The sequence below is a fragment of the Taurulus bubalis genome, assembly GCF_910589615.1.
Source record: "Taurulus bubalis genome assembly, chromosome: 9".
Taxonomy (NCBI): Eukaryota; Metazoa; Chordata; class Actinopteri; order Perciformes; family Cottidae; genus Taurulus; species Taurulus bubalis.
In genome coordinates, this window is record NC_136597.1 from 6,797,755 (window position 1) to 6,815,699 (window position 17,945).

The 17,945-nt window shown below is 45.8% G+C and overlaps 1 protein-coding gene across 1 annotated transcript in view; it reads right to left on the reverse strand.

Moving 5' to 3' along the window:
- znf423 (zinc finger protein 423) overlaps positions 1–17,945 on the reverse strand; it is a 130,798-nt gene that overhangs the window by 62,805 nt on the left and 50,048 nt on the right. Inside the window, exons 4-17 of the mRNA XM_079224106.1 lie at positions 8,677–8,854; positions 7,889–8,013; positions 7,571–7,652; positions 7,330–7,405; positions 6,789–7,069; positions 6,215–6,435; positions 5,679–6,032; positions 5,230–5,399; positions 4,111–4,650; positions 3,806–3,956; positions 3,013–3,588; positions 2,707–2,891; positions 1,857–2,278; positions 1,362–1,575 (exon numbers count right to left, since the gene is read on the reverse strand). Of these exons, the coding sequence (XP_079080232.1) occupies positions 1,362–1,575; positions 1,857–2,278; positions 2,707–2,891; positions 3,013–3,588; positions 3,806–3,956; positions 4,111–4,650; positions 5,230–5,399; positions 5,679–6,032; positions 6,215–6,435; positions 6,789–7,069; positions 7,330–7,405; positions 7,571–7,652; positions 7,889–8,013; positions 8,677–8,854 (3,575 nt within the window). The remainder of the gene's footprint in view (positions 1–1,361; positions 1,576–1,856; positions 2,279–2,706; positions 2,892–3,012; positions 3,589–3,805; positions 3,957–4,110; positions 4,651–5,229; positions 5,400–5,678; positions 6,033–6,214; positions 6,436–6,788; positions 7,070–7,329; positions 7,406–7,570; positions 7,653–7,888; positions 8,014–8,676; positions 8,855–17,945) is intronic.

The following is a 17,945-nucleotide window of genomic DNA, read 5'->3' on the forward strand; positions in this document are numbered from 1 at the left end:
TATACAAGCATTTTCTAGTGATAACTATTTAAAAAAGCGTCCGAAATGTTTAATAGTATTTCATTTTTTTAATTAAATGGCACTATTTATTTAAGCTCTCAAACCTCAACATGCAAGACATGTGAACTCCACAAAGTCTCACACTAATAAAGCAACACTGAAAGTTCAAGTCTTTGGAGAAAGGAAAAAAAAGCAGTTTTTCTCACACACACACACACACACACACACACACACACAAATGTATAAGTGAGGGAGTGAACAGGAAAAAGATTAAGGGAAGTAGCAATGAAACAGAGGGAATGAGTGTAGAAGAAAAGAGACAAGAGAGGACGAAAGAGATGGAGCCAGAGAAACAAGGGTGAGAGACATAGAAACAAAGAGAGAGAGAGAGAGAGGCAGAGGCTCTGCTTATCCATTCATAGCACACAGCGATCACTCATGCACAAACACATACAAAATACACAAAGGCCATACTTCCACTATCTCTCTGCTGCTTCAGCCTGCTAGAGTACACACACACACACACACACACACACACACACACACACACACACACACACAGAAATCCTACTTCGTCTGCTTTGTGCTGTTAGACTAAGCAGAAACAAAGGTGCAGGTAAGACATAGGGTCCCTGGGAGATGCCTCCGACACACACACACACACACACGCACACGCACACGCACACGCACGCTTGCGAGTACACACTCTCACACAAACACGTGGCAAGTCCCGGGGAGCCTGACTGTCAATATCAAGTAGAACGAACAGCTCCCACAATGCCTCAGCACGCCCCAGCCGCAGGACCCAGTGGGGCTCAGCTGACACACACCGTCATACACACAAGCACACGTATGCAAGCTACAGACACAAAGGCAGCCGCACAAACCCACACACACACACACACACACACACACACACACACACACACACACACACACACACACACACACACACGAAAGTCGTGCAAACATACAGTTCAGCAGGATTGCATTTTTGTGTCTCCTGAAAATATCTACATTTTTTTAATGCGTTTTATTTTTTATTAATGTGACTTTCAAATAGCGTACAGGTCACAATTATGTTGGGTAATGTTTCATCTAACTCACAGTACTCTCAGTTCTGTTCATTTGTGTTGATGTTTTTGTTAAGAAGCACTACAGAGGTATTGCCATTTAAGATGAATGTTTGATTCTAGTTTTCATAATTTGAGCGGACACATTCTTTATTTATTCACATTACCAAACGTCCTCCTCATCTTCGTAAAAATGCAATGCCAAAGACTTGGTTTGAGCGGTTTTGAGTAGAAAGCTTCATCCAACAATGTCCATAAAAGCACTTATCTCAGTCTATCCTGTCTCACCTTCGGTGCAAGTGAAGCCTCAGCCTTCTTTCCTGCTGCACTGGTTTCCGGGCTGATCTCAGGGTGATCCGTCTGGACGTGACTCTCCAGGTCCTCCACGCTTTCAAACTTCACCCCGCACTCCGGACACCTCAGCCCGCCCATGGCCTTCTCTCCCTGCGTGTCCCCTGGCGTGGCAGGTCCTCCCTGGCTGGGGCTCTGGCCGTTCGTGCCCCTGATTTGGTTGAACATTTGATTTGTTTGAGCTGATTTCAGTAATTGTAACTGTTGCTAAACTAAATTCAGCCCAGACGTCCTCCCCTTTAAGGCTCCAGTAGGTAGAAAATACAGTGACAGCAATAACAAATCCAAGCTTCCGAGTATTCAACCTGGTAATAATGTGTGTTACATGTGTGAGAGACTTAATCATGTTTAAAACTCTACGGCAAAAGCTGTACAGATGTGTTGCTGTTGAAACACGCCATTATCCACAGGGTTTATGAGTGAGCCACCCACCTGCTCATGCAGCCAGCACAGAGGCCATAAGGCAGGCCGTTGACATCCAGCTTCACCAGCTCCCCTTTGTTCCTGAACTCCTTTAGGCAGAAGGCGCATTTATACAACTTGTGCTGCTGCAGCTGCCCGTTAGGGGATGAAGAGGAAGAACCGTTCCCTCCTCCAATCCCGCCGTTCCCACCTCCTACTCCAGCTCCTCCCAGCGTAGAGCCAGCGGAGAGCTTCTGCATGTGGAAGGTGCCGTGGATCTTCAGCTCCAGGGTGGAGGTGACGGTCTGCATGCAGACGACGCAGCGGAAGCCGGTGAGAGAGTTGCGGAGGTCAGGGTGCATCTGGCAATGCTCTATAAACTCCTCCTCACTCTGCAGGGGCATCTTACAGATTCGACAGGTTCCCGTGTCCAGGCTCTTACTGTGGGTCACCTGCAGAGAGGGAAGACACACAAAGTATGAACTTACTGAAGCAAAATGTAGTGAGTGATCTTTTATCAAAGAATAGAAGGATAGACAGAAACATACACAGTTATTATAATAACTGACTGTGGCGGCATTACACAATACATTTGCTGTGACTATTTCTTTCCCGTAGTGTGGAGCACAAATTGCCTCTCTTAGGACAGTTTAACATTCTAAATTCAAAGCAGCCAAAGAAGCTTCCCGATCAAAAGACGGTTAGAAAGCAACAACAAAGTAACACAAGAGAAAAACTAAAAAAGACGTCTGTTTTTTTATACCCATGAGGGGATCAACTGACTGTACTTGTTCCCTACATGTAAACCTCCAAATGACAAACACAGAGACCTCAAAAGACATGCACATCGCCAGACACATAACAGGCCGGAGAGCAGCACCTTGTGTTCAGTGAGGGTCAGCAGAGAGGGGAAGCGCTCGCCACATATCGGACACATGTAGTGTTTGGCGGGGCCGCGATGCGTCTGAGCGTGCTCACGGAGCCCGTTCTCAGAGAAGAACGTTCTGGAGCACACATTGCACTTGTGGTTCCCCTTGATGAAGTCTGCCTTCTTCTTTCGAGAACCTGGGGAACAAAATGACTTTCATCAACATCATCATCAAACAACACATACAGAGAGACATGTCCCGTTATAAACTGTAAAAAAGTATTAAAAAAGGGTTTGAACAAGAAGTTCAAATCTTACAAGCGTCATCATCTCCCGGTCTGATGTTGTGGTCACGCAGTCGGTGGTTCTGTAGAAGCGACTCCATGGTGTAGGCTGCCCCGCAGATATCGCAGGCATACATGGGCTCTGAATTGTCCAGCTCCTCCTCACCTCCGCTCGCCTCGTGGCTGTTGACTGTGTCTCCTTTCTGGCCAGCTCCTCCTCCCGCAACGGCACTCTTCAGCAGCATGTTCTGCAGGTCGGCTTGTTCGGCCGCCGCAACTGTTGGTCTTTCAATGCTTCCAACACCTCCGTTGCCACCATTTCCTCCTCCTCCTCCTCCTCCTCCCCCTCGCTTGGAGGTCTGCGCCAGCCCGTTGGGCGTCCCGTTTTGACTCCCTCCGCTCCCCGTGCCACCCCCATTGCCAGTGATGCTGCCCCCATCGAAGAAGCAGTGCTTCTCCCTCAGGTGTCTCTCCAGCAGCGACATGGCTTGGAAAGCTTTGCCGCAGAAGCGGCACGTGAACTTCTTGCTGTGTGTGGTGATGTGGCATTGGAGCTCCACCTCTGTTCCGAACGTCTCACCACAGAAAATGCATTTCCGGGGCTTGAGTCCTGTGAGACAGAAGTTGGTATAAAAATATGCCGATTCAAACCCAATCTACCTTACAAGAATTCCGGCACATATTCTTTTAGCTTCGTTTTCTTATTTAAATGTTGACTTTTCTTGTCTTTATTACATTTTCTTCCATTTTACTAATCACTACTGATAGTATTCTATCTACTTTTCTCATGAAACCTAGCCCATCATACCAGGAAAAATGTACATTACCTGCTCCGAGCCCCCCTGGGAGGCCTGACCTCTGGTCCAGGTGGTTATGCTTAACATGGATCTGAAGATCAGACTCCTTCCTGAAGTCCCAGGCACAAGCTGTGCAGCGAAACAGCTTCTTCTCATTGCTGTGCTTCACTGCCAAATGCACCTAAATGGAAGAAAGTGGAGAAAAAAATAATTAATCCAAGTTGGTAAATTTCAATGGTTGTTCCACTAATGTTTTCAATTCTAAAAACGCATGCACTGATGTGAATATTAGGGAAAATAAGTAAAACCCAAAGGAAGGAAGACGTTTAATTCACCTGTATGGAGACCTTGGAGTCAAAGACCTCCTGGCAGAGAGTGCAGTGGTACAGGACAAACGTGTGCATGTCGAGCAGGTGTTTTTGCAAGTCATCCACTGAGGAGAACTGCTTATCGCAGCTCTCACACACATACTGGGTCGACGTGGTGGTGTAGTGCACTGTCAGGTGTTGAAGCAACGCCTCCTGGGATTCAAAGTCCTCCTTGTTGCACTGGGGGCAGGACTGGCGCCGAAGCAGCATCTCCAGGTGTGACTTTAGGTGGGCCTGGAAACCCTCAAAGCTGGAAAATCGCAGGTCACACTGGTTGCACGGGTAGTCCCCGTTGCTCCCCATGGAGGGCGTGGAGTCCCCTCCCAGTCTGTGGCGTTTCGGGGAGGAAATCTCTATGTCAGAGGAGGCGGGGCTTAGGTCAGCAACCTTTGCCTGCCGTTTGTTGTTAGCCAGTGGGATGTTCTTGTGGTTCTCCTTTATGTGCTTGGTGAGCTTGAGGAGTGAGCCGAAGATCGGAGAATTGGTGCAGTAAGGGCAGGAGTACACCTGTATGTGGAAAACAACTCTTCACTTTACTTTTTCAAGATTATTATACATTGACAAAATACTGTTGTTTAGTTCTTGGAGAGAAAAATAGAACAATGGAAAGATAAGAGGAGAAAGACGGAGACAAGCAGAGGCCATAAATGAAAGTCACCATTGTAACTTTTAAGTTAAAAAATAATAGACTGATGATTAACAGAATTGTGGAATCTGTGGTTGAAATTGTGTCAGTCAAGTCTGCATTAAATAAAAGTTGGGAACAAGAAAGCAGTAAGTAATAAAAAATATGATTTGAATTCCAGACCAGACTAGCAATTACTCACCGTTACGGCACACTCATCTCAAATAATGAATACAGTAAAATGATAATTTATCAGAATTACATGAGCAATATGCATCATTTAACACTTAATTGGGCTCATGACAGTAAAGGAAACAACCTAATTAAATAGGAACCAGCTTATTGTTTATCAGCTCAACAACAGATTGGTGATAGCTTTGCCGTCAGGCAGGCCACCACCAATTATTTTCAGCTCTGATTGAAAGATAATTTCTGAAATGTAATTCTTGACGAATTCTCACCTCCATGAAGGACTGCGAGGCCGTTTGGAGTATAGGAGACTCCAGTTTGGCCACCGCTCCACCAGATGCAGCGATGGAGGTGCAGTGCGTCTGCTGAATGTGTTCCGTCAACGAGGACTCCGTCAAGAATCCCATGGAGCACTGGTTGCAGAAGAAGGCATGGTTCCCTTCTAGAAAGGAGGAATTAAGCCGCATGGTTTGTTTCCTTCAAATGACATTATGACACAATGTACACGTATATATTCCATACGATGGCCTAATACTAACCAAAACGAACCATGCTATATATTTCAACAACCTCGCAGAAACAGTCTGGAAACAATACAATCCTTCTGACAAAACAAAGCACCAGCAAAATGCATGGACATATTTATGTCCCATTCATTGTTTAGGAAGAGTAGCTTTCTCCAACAACACACCTAATGTGGTGGACCCCGCCACAATCCCACCAGGCAGGCAGTGCGATACTCGGATGTGTTCTTGCAGAGAGTTGATGTCTCCAAACATGTCTGGGCAGTAGTTACAGTGGAACGCTGTGACGTTAGTGAACTGCAGCAGGGGAAAAGCTGCCGGCCCCCCTGTGCCCATGGCTCCTCCGCTGGTACGGTGAGCTTTGCGCACATGTTCGTTGAGGTTGTAAAGTGTTGGCAGAGTGTCGAGGCAGAGATGGCATGTATGGCTCTGCTGCGGCTTATCTGCGTGGATGGTCTTCAAATGGATCTCCAACACTGCCAGGCTGTGGAAGTCTCTCTTCGAGCAGTAAGGGCAAGAGTACGTCACTTTGCTCCAGTTGGCCCCTCCCACTGTGGAGATAGGCAGACAAGCCGCCACATTAGAAATACACAGAGGTAGTCTGAACATTTAAACCAAGCGTCGGCCATCAAATCAGATGTAACTGGACAAGTGACTGACTGTAACCTACCTCCACCTTGATGACCCAGGCTTATCCCAATGTCGTCCACGCTGTCCGTTCCTCTCCTGCGACCTCGTTCGTTGACCTGGCTGGGCTTCAGGGTCGAGTCTGGCGTGGAACCTCTCTCCAGGCTGGCACTAGAGTCTGGAGTGGCCGAGCTCATTGAGGCCACACTACCCAGCGCAGGGTCAGGACTGGCAGCGCTGTGATTGGAGGAGTCGGGCTGGCGATGGCTGTCTAAGTGGCAGTAGACGTCCTCCACAGATGGGAATTGTTCCGAACAGACAGGACATCTGGAGAGGCGGAAAAAGGGACGGGTAAAACGCCAGTTACATACCATCATTACATACCTCTCCAAACTCGCCTTCACCTGCTAGCCCCTGTTCCTTACCCTCCACTACAGGACTCATTCTGCACAGCTTCTCCAGTTTTCTTTTGTGCCGGGGATGTTCTGTTTGTTTGCTCTATTGTCTTTCTTTTTTTTTTGTTTTGTTCTGTTTGTCTCTGTCCCATGTAAAGCATCTTTGAGCATATTGAAAAGCGCTATATAAAATTCATGTATTATTATTATTATTTATTATTATCATTGCACATGAATGAAAATCAGCGGTTTGACAGCTCGATAAAGCAACTCCATCATACTCACTTGTGTTTGCGGTTGGCATGCTGCGTTTCAATATGCGTGAGGAGAGAAGCCTCGTCCAGAAAGATCTCCGGACAGTGGATGCATTGCAGGTCGGCTCGGTCAGACAGCTGGGGGTGTCTGGTCAGGACGTGTTTCTCGAGCTCGTCCGTCTGGCTGAACGTCTCCTCGCAGTAATCACACATATACAGGTCCTGCTCCAGGTCTAAATCTCCTCCGGCTCCCTTCTTCCCTCCATCTCTCTCACTCCTCAGCGCAAGGTGCTCTCGGTTCTTGCGGTGAGCCTGCCAGAGTCAGAGGGTAGTCAAGATTTAAAGAAGCACGTGTTGTAAAACATTCTGCCAAAAGTTTTCATATGATGACAATACGCAAGGGGCGAAATAATAAATGGAAATAAGGGCGGTCCCCATGTCAGATTTTAACTCCACGATGGCAAACAAATTCATGATAACGATATTATTGCATTATCTACAGAAAACATCAGCAGTGAGCAGTGGGCATTTTTGACAGTTACATTTACAGAAAATATCAAACAGCTGTTTACCTGCATGTGGCTCTGCAGTGATGAGGTGGAGGAGAAGCCACGCTTACACACACTGCACTTAAACGGTTTGCTGGAGCTGGAGGAGTGAATGATGAAGAAACATCAGAAAAATAAATTATGAATCAAAAAGCAATTTTTTAGATCTAAATAGGAAATAAAACCTGAGAATCAAGAGTAAAAAGAAAGAAAAAAAAATGAACGGCAGATGAACATTTCCACATTACGAGTTCATAACAGTTACCTGTGTGTCTTCAGATGGATCTTCAGGTGATCAGAGCGGGAGAACGCAGCTTCACACTCCTGACAACTATACTTCTTGTCTCCTGTATCAATAAGGATATTTATGAGAGGTGAATCTCATCAGAAAAAAAATATATATATATTGTAGACCACAAACACTGACAGAACAAATGTGTTGCCACTAAGTGAAAATCTCTGAACTTATTTTATTCTTGAATAACTATAAAATCCACATTCATCAAATGAATGTGAATCTGCAACCCATTTGGTCTTTCTATGCCAATGCATACATAGCAGGCCTGGAGGACTTAGTATCTACCTGTGTGGAGTTTGACGTGGCGGTCTCTGCTCCTCTTGTGCTTAAACAGACGGCTGCAGAAAGTACACTTGAAAGGCAGCTTGTCGCTGTGGATCTGCTCGTGGCGCTTCAGGTAGCTCAGGCGGCTGAGGAGAAGGAGTAGGAGACAGACGGGGAGCAGTCATTCACAAAGGCTCACAACGCAAATGAATGGCCCTTCATTTAAATGCCAGTCTTAAGTTTACGAGGTTGCTTGACAAAAGGAAAACTTCCAAACCACAATACATTTAAGTAGTAAGCACATTTCCCCCCCAAAAAACGATACAAAAATGATCTAAAAAATTAACGTGACTGCTGGTTTGTGCTGCTTTTACTCATCATTCTTTGATAATTATGACTTGGTCATCTTTAGTATCAAAAGCTAATTCAAATTCAAACCATTTCTAAAATCACTGCGTACATCTAATCAGCAATAATAAAAGAAACAGAGGAATAGAGAGGACGGCTTGGTATAAGAAGTAATGCAGAGGATCATGGTGATGACTTTATGGTGTGTGTGACAGCTGTTCTTAAAGTGGGTCTTAGCTGGCCCCTGGAGATGTGTGTGAGAAATGTATTCACCTCATTCCTTTCACTGTTTGCCTGAGCATGTTTCCATGGCAATATTGAGAATACTGTTTATTCATGTGCACATTGATATTCAGCATATGAGGAGGCAGCCGAACAGCCAAATAAGATATTAGTGTCATAGCCTACGACGCGCCGCATGCACAGAGACGGAACCGGCAGAGGAAAGCAAGGTTTTATACCTGAAGGACTTGTCACAGAACTGGCAGGGGTACGGCAGACCGGCGCCTCCCTCCTCCTCACCGCCGGTGGCCATGCCGAGGTCACAGCAGCCATCGGGCATCTGTGAGGGCGATGCCACGTCTTTACTGGATGGCGAGGAAGGCACCCAGGACAGCCCTGCTGGGTCATCATCACCATCTGACAGAAAGGGAAACAGACACAGGACGTTAAAAAAATAAAAAGAGAAAAAAAAAAACTTGGATTCATCTGCAGCAAGAAAATACACATATACAAACATGTTGTACACAGCTGCAGGATCTATAAAGAAATACTAATAAAAAAATAGATAGGCGAGCGCAGACAGAAAAAAAGTGGGGGTAAAACAAGAAGCGTTAGAATGATTAAGAAGAAGTTACATCTTTCTTGGAAGGCGGTAGAGGCAGCCGGTGGGAGTTCAAATGAGAAAAGGGGAACATAAACTAAAAAATAAACACATTTATCCTGGTTACACACACATATACAGAGGGAAAATGAGGATGGCAGAGATAAAGAGAGAGAATGAAACAGAAGAGCGAGACACACTCCGGCAGCAGCAACATCTAAATAGAAAGCTCCAAGAACTATGTATCCCCGACGGAGCCCAGAAATAAGGACAGAGTGTATTTTCTCTCCCTTCATCCTCCCTCTGCAGCCATCCCTTCGCTCCATCCCTCCCCTCCCCTCACCTCTCCCATCCCTCCATCCGTCCCCGAGGACCATAGATCCGCCTCATCATATTTTCATTAGGGCCTTGGCAGATTGAAACGTCGGAACAGCGATTAGGAGATGCGAAGAGCGGAGCGGAAAGATGGCGATATTCTCTCCTTTTATCCGTCATACATAGGAGATTATGCATTGCTCTTTTTCTCTCTCTCCCCCCCCCCCCCCCCCCCCCCCCCCCCCCCCCCCCTCCTCCCTCTTTTTCCCCCTCCTGTGCAGTCTGGCGCTCGGGCGACAAAAAGGCCACGACTCCTTTAATAGACACTTCAGAATGGATTTGAGGCAACAAAAGAGGGAACTGAATAAGGCTTGATATTGTTCTGTTCCTCTTTGTGCGCTCTGCGAAGCAGCGCAGTAAGGCTATTTAGCATTTGCCTGAAAAATGTAAAGAAGAGAGCAAGGGGAGGCACGGGGGCTCTTTGCTTTTATCCGATAGCTGTATCAATTAGGCCAGCAACAAATCAAAAATCAAATGAAGAAAATAGAGTCACTAGAGTATTATGATGGAAAAATTGGGGAAAAAAGTTTGCCAATATTCTTCATAAGGCCAATGTGTCTGCAAATGCAAATGGTCTGAAGTTCCTGCTGATAATTTTAGAAACCTCTCCAATGCACCGTTTTACCTCAACCTACAATCGTGTGTGTGTGTGTGTGTGTGTGTGTGTGTGTGTGTGTGTGTGTGTGTAGTCTACTGTGTATTACGCCTTGCAGAGAGGGGGTGGAAAACGGATCCTTGTGATGAATCGATCGCAGAGAAAATGTAGGCACTGTGATGAGCAAATAAAAATCATCAGGGGGTTCTGGGTTGAAAAAAAATGTATGAAAGCATGACTTATAAATTTGACTAGAAGCTAGAAGGAAAATAAATGAAAAAAGGTTTCGGAAAACATAAGAAATAGAGATACCAACAGGAAGCCGAACAGGCCCTACAGAGGGAGGGAGAGCGGGTGACAAGGAGAGTGAGTCAGAAAAATTGAGAGTATGAAAGAGGGACGGGGACTTAATGCTGCTTTATCACTTTTTGACCCGCCGAACCAGTTTCGTAAGCTCAACCCTCGGGTTGTGGGTTGACCCGCGCATCACAATCCCCAGAATGAGGCTGTCCTCTAGACCAATCAGAAAGTCAGAAAGTCACTCACTCAGTCCAGTGTCCAGAGTATCATACGAGACATTACACAAGACAGATTTCAGCGTAAGAGACAACACAAACATTTAGTTCCAAAAGCATTTGCAAGTTTCAAGTATCCCAGCAAGTCAGGACAGTGTGCACGACCCTAAAACGGAAAAAGTGAAATGGAAATAAGCCGAGATGTATTTGATATGTAAACCTGTGCTTTCCTACTGCGACATGTCAAAATGTCTTCCTGGACAAATAGCCAAAGTAATCAATAATAGCATCCTTCATGTATGTGCACAAGTGATACATGTTATCCCTGTAAATGCACCGTGGATTGTGTCCTGATCAACAGCCATTGTTGGACACAGCTTGAATGAACATTTAAACAACATTCTTGAGCTGCATTAGGAACACAGTGCAGGTCAAGGACAGATTTTAAATGAATTTACAGTCCAAAATGCGGAGGGCGGCGACCGTTGTTCACATGTCATTTATTGTTGTATTCCATTGAGTCATCCACCTTACAACAGAAGAATCCAATCCATGGGTGAAGAAGAGACAGAACAGACTCTATTCTTCCGCACGTCAGTGACATCAGCAGGATAATTAAATGGACCATTTACATGGCGCAGGGCTGGTGCTAAAAAACAGTGTGTCTATAAAAACGCCAATCCAGGCGACTCCCGCTGCCGACTCAACAGGGAGCACGTCTTTTAGTGTAGCCTGAGACAGATTAGTGGTATTGTCTCCAACACAGACATTGTGCACTCTCACTTTTCTCTCGCCCATGGACAGGATTCACTCAACAATATCCAGAGACACAGAGCATACAGTCGAACTGAGACGCAAAGAAGCACTCAACCTAATATGGTGTCGTGGTTCAGCGAAAACGATTTTATTTCAAGTATGTGTTATACAGAGCAAAGCGAAGAGGAGGAGGGTGTGAATGAACCCCTTAAAAAAAGTGAACATGTTTCTTCACAGCGCTGGCCTGGACACATGGGGGTCATTATAGACACACCAGTATGAGTCAGTTATGGTAAAGTTTGTGAGCTGGGAAAGTGGGAGGAGAGACAGAGAGAAAGGAAGAGATTGAATAAGAGCGAGTCAGAGCAAGAGGGAGAAATCACTTTTTGAGGGGGGAGGAGGGGTGGCGTTGAGAAAGAAGGGGAGGAGAGATTAGCGTCATTAAAGAGCCCTAATCCTCTGACTAGCGTGGCTGGCGCTAAAATGGAGGATCACACGGCTTTTTAACGGCGTCTTTGTCAGTCGGCCACGAGGGGACCTGGCAAGACAAGGCCGAACGGCAGACTGGGGAGAAAGCGGAGGATGGGGATGGGGGAGCGAGGAAAATTTCAATGAAAAGTTAAATTAGAGAAGAATCCTCGAGAGAAGATGGGGAGGATGGCTGGTTGAGGGAAGAGGGGGGTTAGCGAGGGAAAAAAGAGGGAGAAAAAGTAGTTGGGGATGGTGGGGGGGGGAAGAAAAAAAAAAGAGAAAGAGAAACAGGCAGGAGCAGGCGGACGCCGACACACGCTGTTCAAAGCCCCGTCTCCTCCTCCTCCTCCTTTCTGTTCTTCTCTGGCGAATGAAAACGAACGCGAGGAGCGGAGTGGAGGACCACAGGGCCCCAACTGCTCCGCTGCCGCTTTATCTCTCACACTGCAGTCCTCTCCTTTCCCATCCATTCCCTCTATCCTTCATCCCTCCCTCTGTCCCCTGCAGTCCCTCTACTCTTCTGTCTTCATCTCTCTTCCACTACCTCCCTCCCTCGCTCCCTCCCTCCGTCAGCTTTCATGTTGTTACTCATTATAGCGCTGACGTCTCTCCCTCCGTCCCCCCGTCTCTCCAGCAGTCTCTCCCCTACTGGTGTTGGCCTTCACCCCCGTGTTCCCGGCCTGGACGGGACCGAGGGAGAGAGAGGGGGGAGGACGTTCCAGATGGACAGACTCTGAACTCCAGAGGAGAGGGAAGAGATGGCGGTATGAAAGGGGAGACAAGAAAGAAGAGAGAGGAGAGGAGAAACCAGGGGTCTGTGATGAGAAATGGAAAAGACCAGAAAGGAACTAAACGGACCGCCTGAGTCTACCTGAAATGGCAGACGCACACAAACACACACATCCAAACACACACACCCACACCCACACACACACACACACACACACACACTCCCCGCATGTCTCTCTAATAGGCCAGACAGTGTGGCAACGTGTGGAGGACACAGCCTTGGTGAAACACTCTAATGAAGAGACACACACGCTGATCAATCTCTCTTCATGTTTCTGCATCCCCCGTCTACTTGCCCCCCATCTAAACTCAGTTGCTTTGTCATGACTGTCACACAGAGGGAAATGGCATCAAAGCGACAGAGTTTATCAGATGGAACTCTTGGTAAAAGAAACTTTGGAGACTATTGTGATCTTCACATTGAAATGATTGTGAACCGTTTCAACCATTCCACAAATGGAGGAAATCTAAAATAGCATGGCGTTTTTTAAAATATTTTTATATACAGTATATATATGACATGGAACCAGTACTCAAGAAAATGTGTTCAATTAGTTCGCTCTGGAAAACAGCGGCTGCTAAATGCCGTGCTTTCTCTCGTTTCTCTTGCTTTGATGTTCCAATCAAAGGAGCTCAGATGGTAAGCAGAAAAAAGAGAGAAAAAAAGGTTTTGACTCCCAGCGCTGCTGCTGCAAGTGCTAAAACTGCATACTACCCACTTTTACATGCAGAAAACTCTGAATTAACATTATGAATTATTAACACAAAAAGTGATCAGATAAGTTAAACATGCAATTGACTGTCAAAATAAAGTACAATTTCCTTAAGAGGACAAACGTCCTGATGAGAAATATGTAGACTTGGGTGGAATGTTTAAATATTCTTGTATCAAAGGAATTATCAAAAGGTATTTTACCAAACCTTTCATCCTTACTTCAATCTAATTCAGAATAAGCAAGGACTGTCCTCATTAGAAGTTATACAAAAGATATGCAAACATGGCTCTTACTCCAAATATCAACAATGTACACCGAAGTAACGGTGTCACGGAAAGCTGATTTTTGACAAGTTAAACGGGCGCGTTCACCTCGGGTAGAGCCGGCTACCTGCTCACATTTGAATCTTTCTACCAGCCGGTCTTTCTCTCCCCCGTCTCCCCTTCCTTCAACCTCCCTGACCGCCTAACTCTCCTTTCCCCCTTTCTGTTTGTCCATCGGCCCAAACCTGCACCTTTCCCAGCGAGACCCTTGCTGACCTCCTCTCTCTCCATCCCGCTCTCGCTTCATCCCTCCTTCCACGGCTCCCCAGGCCCCCTCTGATGGCCCCAGGCTGCTCCAGGCCCACACACACACACACACACACACACACACACACACACACACACACACACACACACACACACACACACACACACACACACACCATAGGGGGCAGAAAAACAACTTCCATCCTTGGCTCTCACTGGGCAGGCAGGCACAAACTCTCTCTCCTACACCCCCTCTCTCTCTCACACACACAAACACAATTATAGTATAATTCACCAATACTAAATGAAGTATAAGCAGGCCTACCACACACTTGTCATTACTTCTCAAGCTCCATCTTTATTTTGGTAAAGAACATCCTGCAGGTTAAAAAAATAAATAGCTGCAGCATCATTTTGGGATTCTTGCTGAAAAAATTGCTGCCTAAATCTGAAGTTGCATTTCTGTGATAAATTGTCGCACAACTAACTGGGCAGGTGTTCAGAGGCTGATTATGAATTCATCTATGTGTAATGTTGATAGCAGCAGGAAATAAGAAAGCTATAGTTCTGTGATTGTCATGTAAGTGTACGTACGGGGAGACACTGCCACCGTTTCACACACTGTTCAACAGGACACACGTGACCCCTTTCGGACATTTCTTGTTCTTGAAGGGACATTTTAATCTCATGAGATATGGAACAACATGGCTTCCACACAGACACAAAATCCTGCATCCTGTATATGGTGAGTTGTTCACTGGGTGCAGCACTCTGTAACCCTGGCCTGTGCTTGGAGGACCCACAGTCCTCTGCTGCTGTCCTTGCAGCACACGAGGGATGCGGTCTGTCGGGACAAACACACACATACGCGCCACAGCGAGGGCAGACAGAAAGGACGATATGGTAGTCTGTCCGGGGCCTGAGCCCCTGAGGACACGATGGACGGACACACACACACACATGCATTCACTCTCTCACACACACACACTAAGCAGGCTGTGGGGACCCTCACCTTCTGCCCTGGGAATGGGTCCGGCTGCTTTGGAAGCTTTTGGGCGCCAACTGCTCCATATGGGCAGTGTGTGTTTGTGTGCGAGTGTGTGTGTGTTTGAGGGCAGAAGGTTAGGGGCAGGGGGCGGGTGAAGGATGGGGGTGGGTGGACAGTGAGCTGGCAGATGACAAGTTTGTCCAGACCACACAGCATAATATACTGTATACAAACACACACACACACACACACACACACACACACACACACACACACACACACACACACACACACACACAAAACATATAGAACAGTGTTCAAAGACAAGGTCAGGCTGACAGAATGAATGAAGTACAGAGTCAGAAGTTTATCTGAAACTTGTATACAAAGACAAACTTATGTAATCATTTTGGTTTGTCTCAGGTGGCTTTAAAAGAAAGAAAAAAAATGTTTATTGAAAAAAAAGGAGAGAAACCTCTAGAAAGTGTTGGCGTTAGAATTAGTTTTATGCATTTTGACATCACTATTGGTTTTTTTTATGTAATCAAACATTTTCAAATAAATTTTCCAGATGACAACAAAGATCGGAGGCCATATGTTAAACACCTGTGTTGTCATGGTTGTAATTAAGAGAAAACTAATAAAAATTGTGAAGCATTGAATGGTGCTGCATGTCGAACTGAAGCATTTAGCAGGTTAATTGATTACATGAAATTAAATCAGCAATCGTTGGCGCACGTTTTCGAACAATAATGGCAAACTCTTACTGGTTTCCACTTATTAGTATTTGCTGCTTTTATTTGTCAAAACTGTTAGTCAGACTTAGTTGGATTGTGGGAAATAGTGATGGCCATGTTTTTTCCTTACATATTATAGACCAAAGGATTGCAAAAAGTACATTTTTAAGCTGAAATCAAAAACATGAATTATTCCTAGGTTCTCAAATGTAAGGATTTTGTGCATATATCTGTCTGTGTGATTTTAAAATGAATGGATAAATGAATGAATACATTTAGAGACCGTTGGATGGCATTTTTCAACATTTACTGACATTTTATAAACTAAACAATCAATATGAATCAATCTATTGAAAAAAATAATTGGAAGTGTATTTAATAAAGAAAATATGTGTCAATATATAATGGAAACAGTGTCAGTAGGATAAAGAATAATGAACCCACAATTACTCAAATAATATTCAGAGCCAATTCAAATTCATTCTCTGTGTTATCTATCACACAAATACCACGTTGTGTTTCCACAATAACAGAAACACACAGCCAGAAGACATGAACATTCACATGCATGCAACAACACACAGACGCTCTCACACACACAAACATACACCATGTGGCAGAGGAGGGCTGGCATCTGCTTCCTCTTAACACACTTCCCTCTTTTTCTCATCCTCTCGCTTTTCAAACCCGTTCTCGACGAGCCTTTTATCTCACGATGCCCTGATTCCCTCTGATTATTTACTCCATCTCTTCTGTAGCTCCCGTCAAAACACGGAGCAAGGCCCTAAGCATTGAGGGTTAGTGGTCCTGTGTCCTGCGTAGGAAATTCCTCATCACCCCCACACACACACACACACACACACACCTCTCCAATCCCACTCGCTGTCCATCTCGTCTGCTGTTTGTTCGCTCAGAAATGAGAACCAGCTGTCAGGCAGAGTGTTAGATAAACAACAACACCATGCCAACACACACACTCTGAACCGTAAATATGCACACATGCTTGCGTGAAGACACGCACACAAAGTGGTGTGGTTCTGTTGTGTGCATGCCGGCGGCTAAATTATCTATTTTTAAGAATGAGGTTTGATGGACTGAAAGACCACTCACTAACCTAGAAACACACTCACCTGAGTCACACACACACACACACACACACACACACACACACACGCTCGTAAATGCACATAAAAAGGCCTTTGGATGTTTCAGAAATACCCACCAATCTACCTACATAACGGTAATAACACACATACAGTTAGGAATGAGAACAGCTGAGTTATGTTTCAAAGTGATATTAGTGCTACCTTGTGAATGATGGACAATTGGTGCTTGATGAGAACCTCATATAGGCCCGTGTGCGCATTCATCATCCGCTACAAAAGCGTGTGATTGATCTACGGATGTATCAAAAATATCACTCTCTCACACACACTCTCTCACACACACACACACACACACACACACACACACACACACACACACACACACACACACACACACACACACACACACACACACACACACACACACCTCAACAGTCCTGACACCTTCACCTACATGTACGTGGGACCTATAAATAAGGGATGTACTGTATGGCAGCTGGAGCTTGCTGTTCAAACCACAAACACACCGAGACATAAATGCACAGATAAACAAACATGTGTATGTGGTGCAAAGGCAGAGAACACACACCAACCGTTTCTTTTTCACTGCCTCTCAGTCTTGAGCAAAATAACTGAAGCAGTGCAGGTGTGGAAACTAGCAAGCGGTGGATATGAGGAGAGAGAGAGAGAGAAAGAAAATGTGGGGAGGGCGACAGAGAGGCAATGTGTCTCCTGCAGTCCCGGGGGAGAACGGTAGAGGGGGGGGTCCTGCGCCCAGGGGAAGCCCAGGAGCAAGCTGCGAGAAGCGGGTACCCCCTGCACGCCGCTCCCCTTCCCTCCCTTCCCTTCTGGAGGACGGGATCCTGGACAGCCCCCTACTCACAGTTCCTAAACCCCCCATGAGAGGAATACACGCACACACACATACGCACACACTGAAGAGAAGAGTCCCCAGGGGAGGAGCAGAGCAGAGCAGAACACCTGGACCTGCCATTAGTGACACACTCAGGGATTAGAGGCACAGACGGCAAGAGAGGTGGAGAGAGAGAGAACGCTCACTGGGATAGACACACAAACACACACATGCTATATACAGAAAGTAATATGCATAAACTTACACATGCAAGCGCCAACAAATGGCGACTCAACCACAGTTAGGTGGCAACAACTTGGAGGTGCATTCATCAGACAGAATGTTAAATTAATTTAACTCTCAGTTTTATCACATGAACTTGAACTGAGGTGTTTCTGCTTGTGATTAGTTTTTTATTTGACAGACCTTAGCTGTGGCGTGCGGTGTTTGTGTCTGTGCCATTTTTTGCAGCACAG